The sequence below is a fragment of the Pseudophryne corroboree genome, chromosome 5, assembly GCF_028390025.1.
Source record: "Pseudophryne corroboree isolate aPseCor3 chromosome 5, aPseCor3.hap2, whole genome shotgun sequence".
Taxonomy (NCBI): domain Eukaryota; kingdom Metazoa; phylum Chordata; class Amphibia; order Anura; family Myobatrachidae; genus Pseudophryne; species Pseudophryne corroboree.
In genome coordinates, this window is record NC_086448.1 from 677965138 (window position 1) to 677983324 (window position 18187).

The 18187-nt window shown below is 47.6% G+C and overlaps 1 protein-coding gene across 5 annotated transcripts in view; it reads left to right on the forward strand.

Annotated features, from left to right (window-relative positions):
* UBXN2B (UBX domain protein 2B) overlaps positions 1-16812 on the forward strand; it is a 94434-nt gene extending 77622 nt beyond the window's left edge. For all 5 annotated transcript variants that reach the window (XM_063923757.1, XM_063923758.1, XM_063923759.1 and 2 more), the window contains 2 exons: positions 11282-11443; positions 15055-16812. In XM_063923757.1, the coding sequence (XP_063779827.1) occupies positions 11282-11443; positions 15055-15217 (325 nt within the window). In that variant the 3' untranslated portion in view covers positions 15218-16812. The remainder of the gene's footprint in view (positions 1-11281; positions 11444-15054) is intronic.
* Positions 16813-18187: the final 1375 nt, after the last annotated feature.

Sequence of the window (18187 nt, forward strand, 5' to 3'; positions counted from 1 at the left end):
AGCTCTCCTGAGTTGGCGGACACCGCTGCGTGCGGCGCGTGTCGCGGCCACTCCATCCAGCAGAAGATTATGGCAGCGGTGAGTATAAAGGGCCGGACACCGCTGCGTGCGGCGTGTCGGGGCCGCTACACCAGGAGACACCGCTGCGTGCGGCGCGTGTCGGGGCCGCTCTGTCGAGCAGTGTAACACCGCTAAGTGCGGAGTGTATCGGGAAGGACAGCGGTGAGTACAATCTCTCCCCTCTCCCCCCCCTCCTTCCATGATTTATCATGTTACACTGTCTGTTTTCATATTTGTATATGTGGCCCCCTATACCGGAGCGTATAAAGGGCGCATTTGGGGTTTTAGATGGGAGCTTCAGCCCGCTCTGTAAGCGGGCTCAGCGATCTCCACTCCCCGGCCGCAGTATACAAGCCGGTTATGCAGAGCTTATTTTTACACATAAAAAAGTTTGAATTGGGCGCCAATAGTGGAGGGGGCGGAGCTAACTCCCGCTCCGTTCGGCGGTAAGCACTCTCTGCTCCCCGGCCGCAGCATACAGGCGGCCGGGGAGATACAGTCGCTTCCCGCTTCATGTGCAGCGGGTTTCATTTTTGAAATTGGCGCCGGAGCGGGGGGGGGGCGGAGCTAACTCCCGCGCTGTAGGCTCACTCCGTCCCGCGGCAGCTGCAGCAGCGTGTACAAGTCCCCGGCCGCTACAGCACGTACTCAGGCCTCTCCAGCACTTCCGCTCCCCGGCCGCTCCAGTACCTCCGCTCCCCGGCCGCTCCAGTACCTCCGCTCCCCGGTCGCTCCAGCACATTTAAAAGGTGAGGCTGACATTCCCGCTTGCTCAGTGGGCTCCCGGCGGCGGCTCCCAGCGCTCATGGTCACAGAGGGGGATTTTAGCTTTCTGTGCAGGGAGATAAGATATTGTGTATATCTCACTTTGGCAGCCATTCCTTCATGCATGAGAGTCCTCTGCCCGGCATTCCATACAAAAGGCTGTAGATCAGGCAGCCTGCTATATAACAGGAGCTGGGGATCAGCTCATTAAGGATTTAAATCTAGTGTGCAATAACAGTTTTTCACACAGTATTTATCTACCCTGTTGGGTGTTTGTTTGTGTATATAGATATTTGTATGTGTGCGGGTGTATGTATATATGTGTATATATATATATATATATTTAGATATATATGCATACAATGCCAGATATAGGGGGTAAAACAAACCACTTCCGCAATGTTTTATAACGACAAAATGCCCCGCCTTGCCACATAACACTTTCCCCCATCTCCTCTCGCAGGCTGGCCACCATTTTGAAAAGCCAGCGGAACCTCCGAAAACATCTGGTGCACCTTAATTAGCGATACGCTACATACAGGGCGGGGTGTTGCCTACCCTTTGTTATTCCTTGGTGTCACTGGGTACTAATGCTATTGGCAATTTGGGGACTGTGTATGTATATATATATATATATATATATATATAAAACAGTGTGACTCAGCACACTAATCCCCTAAACACCCAATCACAGAGGCCTGGGTTCAAGTACCACAACAGATACTTTTAGCGTTGCGGCTCAGTACGCTAGTAGCGGGTATCTCAACAGGGGGACAGGGGTTTTGAATCCCAACAGGGCACAGATAGCTCAGTCAGTAGAACAGCGCAGCGCTACGGGTTCACTAGAAGGTTTATATGGAATTGTGTAGGTCTCTACACATTATAGTGCAGACCTTACATAGTGCTGTGTTTATTTAACCCACCTTTTCTCCTTTCGTTTGTCTCACCTGGGATAGTCAAAGAATTCCCTCTTAGGTGTGAAGTATGCGGTGGAGCCATCTGCTTAGCCCTCCACGCACCTGCAGGACACTCCTGTTGGAACAGCTCAGATTACGCAGGTAATGTCACTGTTAACCAGAGACCTTGTACGTCATTTCACCTCTCCAGGTTTCTAAAAGAACCTTGCTAGCCTCACAGATTACCAGTGGAAAGGCCCCTCGGGGAGGAGGCGAGATATGCCCAGGATACAGTGGATGTCTGTTTTCGGTGCAATCTCAACCAGTGTCTCAGAATATCCAGGTGCATTATACAGCAGTTTGTCTGATACTGCAGGTAAAGAAGGCGGACACGTCAGATACATCAGGGTTCGGCGCAGATGAAGAAATGGTCCAGTTTTGGATGAGCTGGACAGGCTCCGGTAGGCGGCTTGCAGACAATTTCAGGTATAAAACAATGTTTGTTTTCCTATCTTTTCCCCGCAGAAGGAGGGAAATGGTATCAGAACCTCTCCAAGGTTTACCCTCGATGTATCACCGGTCCAACAAGCTGCCGTTTTCCTGAGGCAACATTGCTCAGGTATCCACACATATACGGCAGCAGGGTTCTACCTTGTCCGGAGCAGGTAGGTTGTGGACCAATTGTCCTCTAGGTTACAGAGGAAACTGATATTTTGGTACAGGTCAGAATCACGATTCTGCTTTATCTTCTTTTGGAGGTCTCCACGTCTGCAGACTCGGAACCTGCATTTTCGCTTGGGCTGTCTTAACCAGACGACCTCTGGGGCTGCAACAGTGACAGGTGAACATGAAATCCTACGGGGCAGATGGTTCAGGGGAAGGAACTATCTGCAGGATTTCTTGAACCATTGGAGGTAAGTCCACTTTTCTTTCTCCTACTGCTGCCCCAGCTTCAGGACAGACCTTTACCGGTTTTTCATCTAGATCTTTCAGTGCCTTTCAAGCTTTCGACTCCACACACGATATCTAGGTCGCCAGGGTGACAGGCTGAAGCAGCGGTTCAACATCCTCGGTCCAGTCCGAGTTTAGGTCATCCTATACACTCACTACAGGTCAAACCTTCCTACCAGCTGGAGGGTCCCAGGGTAGGCACATGTCGGTGGTCCTACGGGGAGTACTGAGAAGGATTGGGCGGTTACAGACTAGATTTTGCTGTACAACCTTTTCAGGAATCAAGAGAGTCATACTGCAGGTGGCACTCCATATGTTTTTAACCGAAAAGGATGTTGATCCCTGTTTCTCAGATATCCTTTGAATCGGAACAGTACTCAGGCCTTTGTTTTCTGTTCACGTTCCGAAGCCAGTTGACTAGGCCAGGCCTATTCTGGCCTTACAATCCTTTCAGTCTGTGATTGCTAGTTTTGAACAAGAAAGGGGGTTTTACGTGTCCCTTGTCTTCAGGGATGCCTGTTTACTGATTTCCGTTGGACGGGCTTTTCTCAGAGTCGCATTACAGGATTCTCATTTTCGCTGTCAGTCCTTTCCTTTCGGTCTCTCTTCCGCTCCCACAGGGTTCAGGAAGATCACACAATAACTCTTTTTCAAGGACGTTGGTTCCCTAATGGGACAATCTACTGCTACTATCCCACTCTGTACATTAGGTGGCTTCGGAATATCCGGAGGTTCCAGGAGCTTCTGGTTCGACACAGATCCTATCTATGCTCCTCGTAGACGTTTCTCAACACGGTTCGTCAGAGGATTTTTCCTTCCTCGGCACCAGGTACTCTATTCCTTCAATCAAGTTGCGACGCAATGAGTGGTCGCCTACATTTCTCTCTGAGCGGAGGACAACAATCTTCTTTCCAGGTCAGACGTCTGGGTGAGGGAACATTCCCCGGAGTTTTGTCAGCCGGTCCGCTGTGGGCGGAGATTTCGGATCGACCTCAGGGCGTTCTGACTGACTCTTTAACCCTTTACTACTCTCGGACGTGAGCTCTGGCGGCAGTAGCCGAGGAGGCTCTCAGGGCTCCGGGGAGTTTTCTGGTTACTCTATCCTGCCTCCTTTTCTATTTCTACCTCATGTTCTGTAACACATGAGGGAATTGTGTGCTAGTCCTCTCGGTGGCGCTGGTTGGGCCACGCATGACTTGAAGATACAGATACACCTGTTGTCAGTAGAGGAGCCTGGGCTCCTACCTCGACTGGACTGTCTACTTCAACAGGGTCCTTTTTCTTTGTTCAATCTTACACTTGTTTCGTTTAAACGGGTGACTATTCACGAGACCTCAGAAGGGACGAGTTCCCTAGTTCGGTTAGGCCTACTGGGCACCGATTTCAGAAGTCTGTTACCTCTTCTCGCTTTTGCCACTTTTGGAAAACTTTATGGGACATAATAAGGATAAAAGGGGTTTTTCCCCTTCTTTCAGTTACCATTCATCTGTGGTTTCTCTGGGAGATTTGACTCCGCTGCGCTTCAGACCACAATGACCGGAATTTTAGCTCTCTGCCTTTTTCGGTTTTCTTCCAAAAGAGATTAGTCTAGCGACCGTAGGTTCGGCCTCTTTTTCAGGGAGTACTCTATTGGCAACTCCCCCGGCTGAGCTTCGGCCTCAGCAGTCGTTTCTTCCAGAGGGGATATCCATTTTTCAGATAAATCTGACACTAGTGTTTTTTTCGGTCCTCTTTGAAGGCTTGTCAGGGCTCGCCGACTCTCTCTACAGAGGTCTTCGGCTATTCGACAAAGTGTTTTTCTTCTTTGTCTCTGTATGATGCTCCCGTGCTAAATAGCCGGGGTCCCAGCGTACGCTGGGCCGTTGGATACATCTGACCATCAGACAGTCTTCTTGCCAGTTGCTAGGGAGCCTCCGTTTTCCTTTTCAGCGCACTTTACGCGCGTTGTAAGACCTTCGTGGGCGGCTGCCCGTGAGGTCTCCATGAATACTTTGTCGGGCGGCTACTTGGTCAGACCGACATTCGTTTTGTCAAATTCTACAAGTTTGACACTTTTGCGGCCTCTGCATCACAGTTTGGCCGAGCAGTTTTTACAGGACTCTCAGCGCTCTCCCACCCGTTTTTGGGAGCTCTGGGACGTCCCCATTGTAACTACGCTCCAGTGGCCCCTAGTGGATGAAGGAGAAATCAGGATTTTGGTACTTACCGATAAATCCCTTTCTCCGATTCCACAGGGGCCACTGGACGCCCGCCCAGCGCTGTTTCTCCTTGTTTTTTGCTTAAAGGTTTGCAGATCACCATATGACTGCTTGTTGAGTTCAGGCTAGCCTGGTTTTTGTCAGGTTCTGTTCCAGGTTTAGTTTGGATTATCCTGGTTTACAGGGCGTCATTAACCTCCTCTACCTTAAGGTTTGTTTATTCCATCTCTCATCGGGCACAGTTTTACGTAGACTGGCTTGGAGGGGAGATAGTAGGGGAGGAGCTAGCCACAGTGTGAAAATTTTAAAGTGCCAGCTCCCATTTACTGCCTACTATTTCCCCATTGTAACTACGCTCCAGTGGCCCCTGTGGAATCGGAGAAAGGGATTTATCGGTAAGTACCAAAATCCTGATTTTCTGATGAGTTCTAATGAAGCTACAATATAATCAGATGTTGAAAGACTTTGAGGGAATGATGTGGTGACAATTAGCAGCCATACAGTAACTTTGCGAAATACCATTGTACACATGGGCCTGGCTGCTATAAACTGCACTTTGTGTGGCTCACATTTAATACAAATCAGATAGTAACTTATAAGGGCACCCGCTGCACCCTGATCCTGGGCTGAGATGCTGATAAAAAAAGATACATAAGCTGTAATATAATTTACAGAACTACCAAAATAAAATACTACTTTAAATAATGTAAATGTATAAATAATACTAGATAAGCAATCTGATTAATGTTATTACCAACAAAGGACACAATATGTGACTGTACAGATGTTTCCTCATACACTATTGCTGTAGTTGCACCAAACAGCACCTCTCAGTGCGCCATGTCCTGTGACACTCTACTTGCACGAGTGCCTTTTTTCTCTTTTATCCGAGACTAAGACGCTCCAGAAGACTGCATTGATTCATTTCATTATATCTAGATGCGACAGTTTGACTACGATGCAGCAGCTTTCTCTGCACCAAGTTCCATTGTGCTTCGTATTCATACTCAGTCGCACAATGATAAACAAGTGTCGCATATCGGATTAGTCCGTGCAATCTCCTGGTGCGTCTTAAACTGTCCGTATACCTAAAGATTTATTGTCTGATCTGGCTGGTTGGAGTGAAAATCTGGTAATGGATGAGAACAAATGACAATTGACTGTTTGCTCCTAAATGCCTTAAAACTGACAAAAACGGTCGTTCAGGCAAATTGGTTAAATGAAATTAATTTAACCAATTGGTCTGTTATTTGTCTGTTTTCCAGTGTTTGGGAGCAAATGGTCAATTGTCATTTGCTCTCATCCATTACCAGATTTTCATTTCAACCAGCCAGATCAGACAGTAAATCTTTAGGTGTATGGCCAGCTTTAGTCAGAACAGAATTTTGAGCGAAAATTACGCTTGGCGTAAGCAGAGTTGCACGTGGCCTGGCGGCTCACTCGTGCCAGGTGTCTCGTGCTGGAGGGCATATGTATAGTCTAAGGTAGACATGTCAAACTCATGGTCATCCAGCTGTTGTGAAACTACAATTCCCAGCATGCTTTACCAGCTGATCAGTGGAAGGTATGCTGGCAAAGCATGCTGGGACTTGTAGTTTCACAACAGCTGGAGGGCCATGAGTTTGACTTACCTGGTCTAAGGTGTACGAGGACACAGTATGTGAACACAAACATACATCAGATCTGATCACTTTTCAATCCCACAGTTTATGTAGTCTTCGATCACATTGTCACCTTACAGGGACTTGCTGCTATCTATGTAACACACTCTCGCCACCACTATGGGGTATATTTACTAAGGTCCCGATTTTGACCGAGATGACGTTTTTTCTTCAAAGTGTCATCTCGGGAATTTACTAAGCAAAAATCTCGGCAGTGATGAGGGCATTCGTATTATTTTGGAAGATCTAGGAAAAAATTACGAATCAATACACCATCGGTCAAATACGCCTGCAATTTGGTAGAAATCGGTCATTTACTAAAAAGTGCAAATCACAAACACTGCCGACAATAGCCAAACACTGCCGTGCTGAATTACAATTCGTGAAAAAGTGCTAAAAAAAAACAGACCTGCTTTTTTTCCCCGTGTTCGGATAGGCATGCATGGATCCATGAGATCCGTGCATGTTTTTCAGTGGGAAGGGGTGGGAAAGTGTTCTTTTAAAAAAAAAATGCGTGGGGTCCCCCCTCCTAAGCAAAACCAGCCTCAGGCTCTTTGAGCCGGCCCTGGTTGAAAAAATATGGGGGAAAAAATGATAGGGGTTCCCCCATATTTAAACAACCAGCACCGGGCTCTGGTCCTGGTTCCAAAAATACGGGGGACAAAAAGCGTAGGGGTCCCCCGTATTTTTGAAACCAGCACCGGGCTCCACTAGCCAGATACATAATGCCACAGCCGGGGGACACTTTTATCTAGGTCCCTGCGGCCCTGGCATTACATAACCAACTAGTCACCCCTGGCCGGGGTACCCTGGAGGAGTGGGGACCCCTACAATCAAGGGGTTTCCCCCCTCCAGCCACCCAAGGGCCAGGGGTGAAGCCCGAGGCTGTCCCCCCCCATCCAAGGGCTGCGGATGGGAGGCTGATAGCCTTTTTGTCAAAAAATTAATATTGTTTTTAGTAGCAGTACTACAAGTCCCAGCAAGCCTCCCCCGCAAGCTGGTACTTGGAGAACCACAAGTACCAGCATGCGGTGGAAACCCGGGCCCGCTGGTGCCTGTAGTACTACTACTAAAAAAATACCCCAATAAAAACAGGAAACACACACCTTGAAAGTAAAACTTTAATACATACATCCACTGGGAACTTTGTGGTTAGCGGCGAGGTTACTTTCGGTCAGCCGCTGACCACAAAGTTCCCACCATTGGTTGCAATGGAGCGCATAGGCGCTACATTGTAACACTGCCGTGTGCTGCCTGTCATACACTACAGGAGCACACAGCCAATCAGGAGGGTGCCACAATGTGGCGCTCCCTGATTGGCTGATGGAACCCTCTTAGACAAAAGTCAGGGGGGGTTTCTGGCATTCGGGGAAAGGGGTCCCATGTGAAAACATGGGGCCCCTTTCAGTGCGAGGTCGGGTGTCCGTTTTGTTATTTTGCAAAGTACCAGGATTACAAATGGATTAAAAGAGGAGCCATCTACACTGGATTTTGTGAGTATAATTTTTTCAACAGGTACCCCATGGATTCTACATGGAGAAGAGGACCGACCCTCGTGTGAACATAGGTAAGTATGTGTATATGGAGGTGTGGATGTATGTATTAAAGTTTTACTTTCAAGGTGTGTGTTTCCTGTTTTTATTGGGGTATTTTTTTAGTAGTAGTACTACAGGTACCAGCGGGCCCGGGTTTCCACCGCATGCTGGTACTTGTGGTTCTCCAAGTACCAGCTTGCGGGGAGGCTTGCTGGGACTTGTAGTACTGCTACTAAAAACAATATTCATTTTTTGACAAAAAGGCTATCAGCCTCCCATCCGCAGCCCTTGGATGGGGGGGACAGCCTCGGGCTTCACCCCTGGCCCTTTGGGTGGCTGGAGGGGGGGGGACCCCTTGATTGAAGGGGTCCCCACTCCTCCAGGGTACCCCGGCCAGGGGTGACTAGTTGGTTATGTAATGCCAGGGCCGCAGGGACCTAGATAAAAGTGTCCCCCGTCTGTGGCATTATGTATCCGGCTAGTGGAGCCCGGTGCTGGTTTCAAAAATACGGGGGACCCCTACGCTTTTTGTCCCCCGTATTTTTGGAACCAGGACCAGGCGCAGAGCCCGGTGCTGGTTGTTTAAATATGGGGGAACCCCTATAATTTTTTCCCCCATATTTTTTCAACCAGGACCGGCTCAAAGAGCCTGAGGCTGGTTTTGCTTAGGAGGGGGGACCCCACGCAATTTTTATTTTTATTTTAACACTGATTTCTATTTTTATAAAGGAGCACAATGAAGCCCAGCACGGATCTCTCAGATCCAGCCGAGATTCATTGTATTAAAGTCGGCAGTGTTTTACAAGTCACTCACGTAAAACACTGCAAAAAAAAAAACGAATGACATCGACATCGGTAAATACGAAAATGCATAATACGAAAGCTTAGTAAATTAGTCGTAATAAATTCAAAAAGTTGCATCTTTACACTTTCGATGTCATTCGTGATTGAACTTTAACCTCAGTCGGGAAATTACGAATTTTAGTAAATATACCCCCATGTGTCTAAAAATGTTTCTTTTACTAGTGCATCTAATGTTGTTGTATGTTAATGAGTATTGAGATAGAAGATATTGGTTCCAAATGACCCCATATCCATTAGTGCCTGTGGTCTGAGAGTTGCAAAGCGTCAACGTTTTGGACGCTGCATGCTCCATTTACTCACATTCCCTGCAAATGAAAGCAAAAGAATCCCAACCTAAAGCATTGGACCTGAATCAGAGAGGGAGATAATGCAGACGTTTGTGCAGTTGAGTGATTTCTCTGCACTGCACACATGTGTCCATTGAATGGCGATGGCGGCTGCAGTGAAGATTCATTTGCAAATGGAGTGACAGGTAGTGAGTGCTTGTGGGAGTTGACAGATGGAAACCACATTATTGCACCTCACTTCCAGCATGTTGTCAAAATGTCCAGTGCTGCGACTTCCCCCCCCCACACACACACACAAATAACTTGCTCCACACAGGTAAGGGGTTCTAGAGAGAGCAGCACCTGAGGTACGAGCAATCTAAGGGGGCAGCACCTAGCACATTTCCACCTGTCCTGCATCACCCTGTGTTTAACAAGCACACAGTGGAATTAGTGTTAAGCTAAGTATAAATCCTTATTCTCTCAAGTTTATGATATCATATGCTGTTTTTGTTATTAGTGATTTGCCTTAGAATGTCATGCTAAGATGGAGAAGAGGTTAAAGTCAGAATATTGTGTTGAACGATCTCTGCTAGGTGCTTTCTTTTCTCATGTTTTAAACCCAATGCTTAACTGCTCTGTGGCAATGCCTGCTAATGTAAAAGGGATACAGTCATAGGCGTCGGAATGAGGGGGGGCAAGGGGGCTGTTCAACCCCCCCAAACTTGCGAGACGCTGGCAGATGTACAGAAGGAGCGATGTGCGGTCAGTTGAAAGACCACACATCACAACCTCCATGCAGTGAGTGTTTCAGTGTTTTGCAGGCCAGCCAGGCAGGGACCAATCAACCCTCCCCACCCCCGACTCCCAGCAGGACAGTGCCTGAGTTCCGCGATTCGCGGGTGTTAAGGGGGCGTGGCCTAATGCAGAGTAGTGCCCGCCTCCAGAGAGACCTGTGGCTGGCTGTGCTGCTGTCTGCTGCTGAGTAATCAATCAGGTAGTGTCTCTCCCCGACTCGCTCCACTCCATCTCTCTCTCACTAACACTCCTCTTGCTCCTCTCCCTCACACTCTTGCTCCTCTCGCTCTCTCCCTAACTCTCTCTCTCTCTCTCTCTCTCTCATGTTCTCTCTCTCTCTCATGTTCTCTCTCCTCTTACTCCTCTCACTCCCTAACACTCTCCCTCTCTCTCCCTGACACTTGGTCTCTCTCTCCCTCTGTCTATCCCTGACACTCTCCCTCTCCGCGCTCTCTCCCCACCGTGCTGCTGCCTTTATTTATTCCTATACTACCGCCTCCTCCTCCCTGTTGGCTCTGCCCCCAGGAGCGCCAAAATGAGAATCTATTCTGCCCCCCCAACGTATAAGTGTTCTGACGCCCCTGGATGCAGGTGCTACTTTTCAAATAGGACTGCTGAAAAAGCAAATAACAAAAAATTAAGGCTGCTTGCAAAAATGTTAAAGCTGGAGCATACATAATATAAAGCTTTCTATTGTACTTTGGGTGTGATACAGAAGATAGACATTAAAAAGATAGATAGTCATTTGGTCGACACGGTCAAAATGTCAACAGATACAGTGTCGACAGAGTCAAAAATTTAACACACAAACAAAAATTGGGTGTTATTTTGTGTTTTTAAACATTTTTTACCCAAATATGTTGAAATGCGTCCCCTCGCGGGCTCGCTTCATTCGCCACAAGGTTTCTAATGGTATTAGTTTGTGACCTGCATAGTAAATTTGATGAATTGTATCTGCTCACCACGCTTAGGGCTCGGTGGCTCTCTTCGTTTGCCACAAGGTTACTAAGGGTAATAGTTTGTGACATGTATAGTAAATGCAGCTAAAGTTGTAAAAACATTAAAAAAAAACCTAGAAAACTTGTCGATCATATGTTGACCTTTTGACCCTGTCGACCTTTTGACTGTCTATCAACCACCTCCCTGTACTTTCTACACGTTATTTTTATTGTTGAATGTTGACATAATTGTATTGCTCTCTTGTGTTTCGTATAGGTGTTTACCATAGCTTACATTTCAATTGCTCTAGTGCTATGTCTGTTTCTTTCCATTTCTGTGACCACACAGCCTGACACCTGAAATAATAAGTACCCCTTCTTCTCCTGAAGAGGAACACAAGCCATTTTTAAATACTGAAGTTGAACTTGACGAAGATGTTCCAACAACAAAAATTCAGATTAGACTTTCTGATGGAAGTCGCTTAATCCAAAGATTCAACCTCAGTCATAGGTAATTGCATAACACTGCATTAAAAAAAAAAAAAAAAAAGTATGTATAAAAAAATTCATATTAAATTTATTTTTGGTGTCTATTTTTTGCAAATATTTTCTGGTCTGGTAGATCTTGAATGTAGCAAATGGATGTTACAAGCCTCATGTTAAGTTTGTCTGTCTACAAAATAGGATGCGGTTATGCGACCGCCGGTCATAATACCAACGCTGGGATCCCGAACGCTAAATAGCCCGCCGGTCGGTATGCCAACCAACAGGGATTATTCCCACTCGTGGATGTCCACAACACCCATAGAGAGGGAATAGAACCTGTGGAGAGCGCAGCAAGCCACCGAGCACGCAAGGGGCTTCGTTTCGCTGCCCCACTCCCCCCCCACCAGCCATCTAACATTCAGGATCCCCACATCAGTATGGTGACCGGTGGTCGGTCACACGAACCCAACCCTACAAAACTGTATGAGCTACATATGTACAAACTAGTAATTTATGCATTCTAAACGTGTCATGGTGTATGCTAGAAATTACAGCCTTATATTACTAGTAAGGCTGTAAGGAAGCAGCAACACTTTAAATTGGTTTACAGATATAATTTATTAAAAGCTACACCATCTCTCCACCTCTGTTTGAAACACTCTTATGGTGGATTTTTTTAATTTGCTCTTCCTTTGTCTGCAATTTGTACACTGATAGAGCGGGGTACCGATGCTGCAATGGCTTTGCTGCTCTTCTATGCAGCTTCCCCTCCCTGCTCTTCTATGCAGCTTCCCCTCCCTGCTCTTCTATGCAGCTTCCCCTCCCTGCTTTTCTATATAGCTTCCCCTCCCTGCACTTCTCTGCAGCTTCTCCTCTCTGCTCTTCTGTGCAGCTTCTCCTCCCTGCTCTTCTGTGCAGCTTCTCCTCCCTGCTCTTCTATGTAGCTTCTCTTCTCTGCAGCTTCTCCTCCCTGCTCTTCTGTGCAGATTCTCCTTCCTGCTCTTCTATGCATCTTCCTCTCCCTGCTCTTCTATGCAGCTTCCCCTCCCTGCTCTTCTATGCAGCTTCCCCTCCCTGCTCTTCTATGCAGCTTCCCCTCCCTGCTCTTCTGTGCAGCTTCCCCTCCCTGCACTTCTATGCAGCTTCCCCTCCCTGCTTTTCTATATAGCTTCCCCTCCCTGCTCTTCTCTGCAGCTTCTCCTCCCTGCTCTTCTGTGCAGCTTCCCCTCCCTGCTCTTCTGTGCAGCTTCTCCTCCCTGCTCTTCTATGTAGCTTCTCTTCTCTGCAGCTTCTCCTCCCTGCTCTTCTATGCATCTTTCTTTCCCTGCTCTTCTATGCATCTTCCTCTCCCTGCTCTTCTATGCAGCTTCCCCTTCCTGCTCTTTTATGCAGCTTTCCCTTCCTGCTCTTCTATGCAGCTTCCCCTCCCTTCTCTTCTGTGCAGCTTCTCCTCCCTGCTCTTCTATGTAGCTTCTCTTCTGTGCAGCTTCTCCTCCCTGCTCTTCTGTGCAGATTCTCCTCCCTGCTCTTCTATGCATCTTCCTCTCCCTGCTATTCTATGCAGCTTCCCTCCCTGCTCTTCTGTGCAGATTCTCCTCCCTGCTCTTCTATGCAACTTCCCTCCCTGCTCTTCTATGCATCTTCCTCTCCCTGCTCTTCTATTCATCTTCCTCTCCCTGCTTTTCTATGCAGCTTCCCCTCCCTGCTCTTCTATGTAGCTTCTCCTCCCTGCTCTTCTATGTAGCTTCTCCTCCCTGCTCTTCTGTGCAGATTCTCCTCCCTGCTCTTCTATGCAGATTCTCCTCCCTGCTCTTCTATGCATCTTCCTCTCCCTGCTCTTCTATGCAGCTTCCCCTCCCTGCTGTTCTATGCAGCTTTCCCTCCCTGCTCTTCTATGCAGCTTCCCCTCCCTTCTCTTTTGTGCAGCTTCTCCTCCCTGCTCTTCTATGTAGCTTCTCTTCTGTGCAGCTTCTCCTCCCTGCTTTTCTGTGCAGATTCTCCTCCCTGCTCTTCTATGCATCTTCCCCTTCCTGCTCTTCTATGCAGCTTCCCCTCCCTGCTCTTCTATGCAGCTTCCCCTCCCTGCTCTTCTATGCAGCTTCCCCTCCCTGTTTTTCTATATAGCTTCCCCTCCCTGCTCTTCTCTGCAGCTTTTCCTCCCTGCTCTTCTGTGCAGCTTCCCCTCCCTGCTCTTCTGTGCAGCTTCTCCTCCCTGCTCTTCTATGTAGCTTCTCTTCTCTGCAGCTTCTCCTCCCTGCTCTTCTGTGCAGATTCTCCTCCCTGCTCTTCTATGCAGCTTCCCCTCCCTGCTCTTCTATGCAGCTTCCCCTCCCTGCTCTTCTATGCAGCTTCCCCTCCCTTCTCTTCTGTGCAGCTTCCCCTCCCTGCTCTTCTATGTAGCTACTCCTCCCTGCTCTTCTATGTAGCTTCTCCTCCCTGCTCTTCTGTGCAGATTATCCTCCCTGCTCTTCTATGCAGCTTCCCCTCCCTGCTCTTCTGTGCAGCTTTCCCTCCCTGCTCTTCTATGCAGCTTCCCCTCCCTTCTCTTCTGTGCAGCTTCTCCTCCCTGCTCTTCTATGCAGCTTCCCTCCCTGCTCTTCTATGCAGCTTCCCCTCCCTTCTCTTCTGTGCAGCTTCTCCTCCCTGCTCTTCTATGTAGCTTCTCTTCTCTGCAGCTTCCCTCCCTGGTCTTCTGTGCAGATTCCCCTCCCTGCTCTTCACTGCAGCTTCCTTCCCTGCTCTTCTATGCATCTTCCTCTCCCTGCTCTTCTATGCAGCTTCCCTCCAGCCCTGATATACATTGGGTCGGATGTAATGATGTCCGAGTTGGCCGGAGGTGCAGGTTACCAGCTGAACTCGGATGTTTTTTTAAAGCGTAAATCATGTGCAGGGCATGGTTTTGCCTTGCACATGATTGCTGCTTTAACCACTTACCTGGCATGGTCGCATCAGATGCGACTACACCAGCAAGTGTCTTATCTGACCTGGTCGCACAGGATGCAACCAATCAGAGTGTTAGCAGCTGCAGGGAAGTGAAACTTTCCTCCGCTGCTGCTCTCAGAGTGACCTGCACCCTCCTCCAGTGCTTGCCGTGCTGCCGATCACTGCTGATCAGTCAGCACGACAGGACTCCGCCCCCCACCCAGCGGCTGCAGACAATAGCAGCCGCTGGGGAAGAGTAAATTAACCCCCCTTCCCCGTGTATATGGTGGCTGTACCGGTTTTCAAAATGAAAGCTGCAATGTTTCCAGTGGTCTCGATGTTCCGATGTTGGTGACCGATCTTTGGAAAAAAAAGCTTTTAAAAAATGTAAAATATAAAAAAATAACTTTTTTTGTTTTTTTTACTAAAATCATTTTGAATAAGGTAAAATACACATTTGACAACTAATTCACTCATAAAAAAAACCCTGACATTTTTCTGAGTGGTTTTTCGGAAAATAATTTGTCAGTTAAGTGGTTAAAAAAAGTCCGGGTTCTGCCGGGAACCTGCACCTCTGGCCAACACGGACATCATTACATATATTGCAACAGAGAAGTAGTGGGTCACATAATTGTTAATTAAGGTTGTTTGCAACCACTGTGCTGTATGTATGGAGAGAGATGTATAGTTCTTCTTTTTCTTTTCTCCTTTCAGAATCCTGGATGTGCGTCAGTTTATCATACAGTGTCGATCAGACTTTGCTCAGACTGATTTTACTTTGATGACCACTTTTCCAAACACAGAACTGACTGATGAGAACCAGACACTGGAAGAAGCAGAGATCCTTAACACTGTGATTCTTCAGAGAATGAAGTAATGTTCCTTGTACATGAGCTGTAGCTGAAGAATTGTGTAATGAGCCATTTGCTGGCCCCAACTAGTAGGAGCTACAGCCTAAAACTCACACTCTTGTGCACGTATTGTTCCACATTCTCATTAACACGTGTGCTGATCTGTAGAAATGTAAACAGGACATTTTAATCTGTATTTTGACACAGAATCAGCTGCACAGTTTGTACAGACGTCCAGTTTTTTAGGTTTGAAGCACTGCATTTTATATATACAGTAACTACATATGGGAAAGTTTGTTGAGGAAACGTATTTAGGTGCCGTTCTATGGTGTAATTGCAGAAATGTTTCCAGCGTGTGGTGGTGAGAGGACACGACCAGGTCAGTTATTTAGTTTCTCTATAAACTGATTATTTTATACAGATGTGTCCTCATGCACCTTGCCCCAATACGCCATGCAGCTTGAGACACCTGCCGCTCACGAGCTGTGCCGAGCAATGTAATGCAGCAACATTTGTACAAAATTGTCTTATTTGTAGCGTAGACACAGCGATATACCTCTCACTCTGCACCAGAGATGCTGTGCTGCCACGTTAACCGCACAGGAATTGGTTTTAAATCTCTCCAGTCTTAGATGAAGCACAGTGGAACGTGGGATGATAAAAAACAGCTGCTGCCACTGTATTGTACATCTTCGTATACAACAGTGTTTCCCAACCTCAGTCCTCAAGGCACACCTACGGTCCAGGTTTAAGGATAAATAAACTTGAGCGCAGTTGACTTAATTAGTACTATAGGTAATTTGATTTAATCATCTACTGAAGCATGAATATCCTCAAAACCTGAACTGTTAGTGTACCTTAAGGACTGCGGCTGGGAAAACACTGGTGTACAGATTCAGACTCATTCGCACACAGATGGGAAGAAAACTTTATCCAAGGGAAGCTGGTACTTAACATTAAGAATGTGGAGACCGAATAAATGAGTTAAATATTGCAGTACTCAACATAATAAAACAAAGAGAATACAGAAACATGGTATACAGTAGTAGCCACATAAAAGGCAATACCCACCATAATAAAATGGGGCGTATACTGAGACAGAACACTGTAGCTAATGGGAGAGTACCACAACAGAATAGATTAGCTGACTAATAAAGCATACTATACTGTAATAGGTAGAGTACCGTGGCAGAATAATTTAGTTAACCACTTGCCTGGCATGGTCGCGTCAGAGGCGACCACACCAGCAAGTGTCTTATCTGACCTGGTCGCACAGGATGCGACCTGTCAGATGAAGTGTGTTAGCAGCGGCGGGGAAGGGAAACTTCTCTCTGCTGCTGCTGTCAGAGGGTCTGGAAGGTCCCTCTGCCTCCCTGCACCCTCCCCTCAGTGTTGCCGTGCTGCTGATCATTGCTGATCGGTCAGCACGGCAGGATCCACCACCCAGCAGCTGCAGATACTGGCAGTCGCTGAGAAAGTGTAAAACAAGCACCCCCTGTACCTGGCAGCAGTCTTGGGTGTAAAAAGTAACGTCACGTTACCGATTTTCCCGTCCGATGTTTGAACAAAATATTGTTGTTTTCTCATACGTCCTAGAGGATGCTGGGGATGCTTCAAGAACCATGGGGTATAGACGGGATCCGCAGGAGACATGGGCACACTATAAGACTTTGAATGGGTGTGAACTGGCTCCTCCCCCTATGCCCCTCCTCCAGACTCCAGTTAGATTCTGTGCCCAGTGAGACTGGATGCACACTGAGGAGCTCTCCTGAGTTTCTCAGAAAAATACTTTATTTAGTTTTGTTATTTTCAGGGAGACCTGCTGGCTACAGGCTCCCTGCATCGTGGGAGTGAGGGGAGAGAAGCAGACCTACTTCTTAAGAGTTCAAGGGCTCTGCTTCTCAGGCTACTGGACACCATTAGCTCCAGAGGGTTCAATCACTACGGTACGCCTAGCTGCTTGTTCCCAGAGCCGCGCCGTCGCCTCCTCACAAAAGCCGGAAGATAGAAGCCGGGTGAGTATGAGAAGGCAGAAGACTTCAGTGACGGCAAAAGAGGTACTGCACGCCATGCTCCCACGCTTATCACGGCACTGCAGGGCGCAGGGCGGACTCCCTGGGCAGCATGAGACCTCAGATCAGACTGGCATGTATAGGAACAGTGCTCCGGGCACTAGTTCAGGGACCCCCGCCAGTATAATCAGTATTTTGAGCGGGACTGAAGCACGCCATGTAGGGGGCGTGGCTTAGCCGCACAGCTCTGACCAGTGCCATCTTCTCTCTCCTCAGAAGCTGCAGAGACGCTGACCCTGTCCTTCGCACTGCTGTACAAGTAACCGGGTGAAAAAGGGGGGGGGGCACAGGCAATTTGGTGCAGATTGATTATATAAGAGCGCTAACAGGGCTGGCAGTCACCTTACTGGCCTCAGTACCGGGATAGGCGCTGGGTGTGAGCTGGCAGATCTCTCTCTGTGTCCCTCTTGCAGACTTTATTGTGGGTCTGTCTCCTATAGCCCCAGTGTGCTTGTGGCTGTCGGTACGTGTGTGTCGACATGTCTGAAGCGGAATGCTCTTCCCAGGAGGAGGCTGGAGTGGGGACAGAAAATACTGTGAGTGGCTGTGTTGGCACCGCCGACGGATGATTGGGTGAATATGTTGAGTGTTTTAAATGAAAATGTGACAAGATTGACTAAGAGATTTGATAAATCTGAGTTTAAGAACCAAACATGGAGAAAATCCATGGAAGATGCTTTGTCACAGACCCAGACCCCTTCGGGGTCGCAGAAACGTGCATTTGCCCAGATAGTAGATACAGATACCGACACGGACTCTGATTCCAGTGTCGACTATAGTGATGCCAGATTACATCCAAAACTGGCTAGGAGTATTCGGTACATGATTGTGGTGATAAAGGATGTACTACATATTACTGAGGACCCTGCTGTCCCTGATATAAGGGTCTGTATGTTTAAAGGAAAGAAACCTGAGGTAACATTT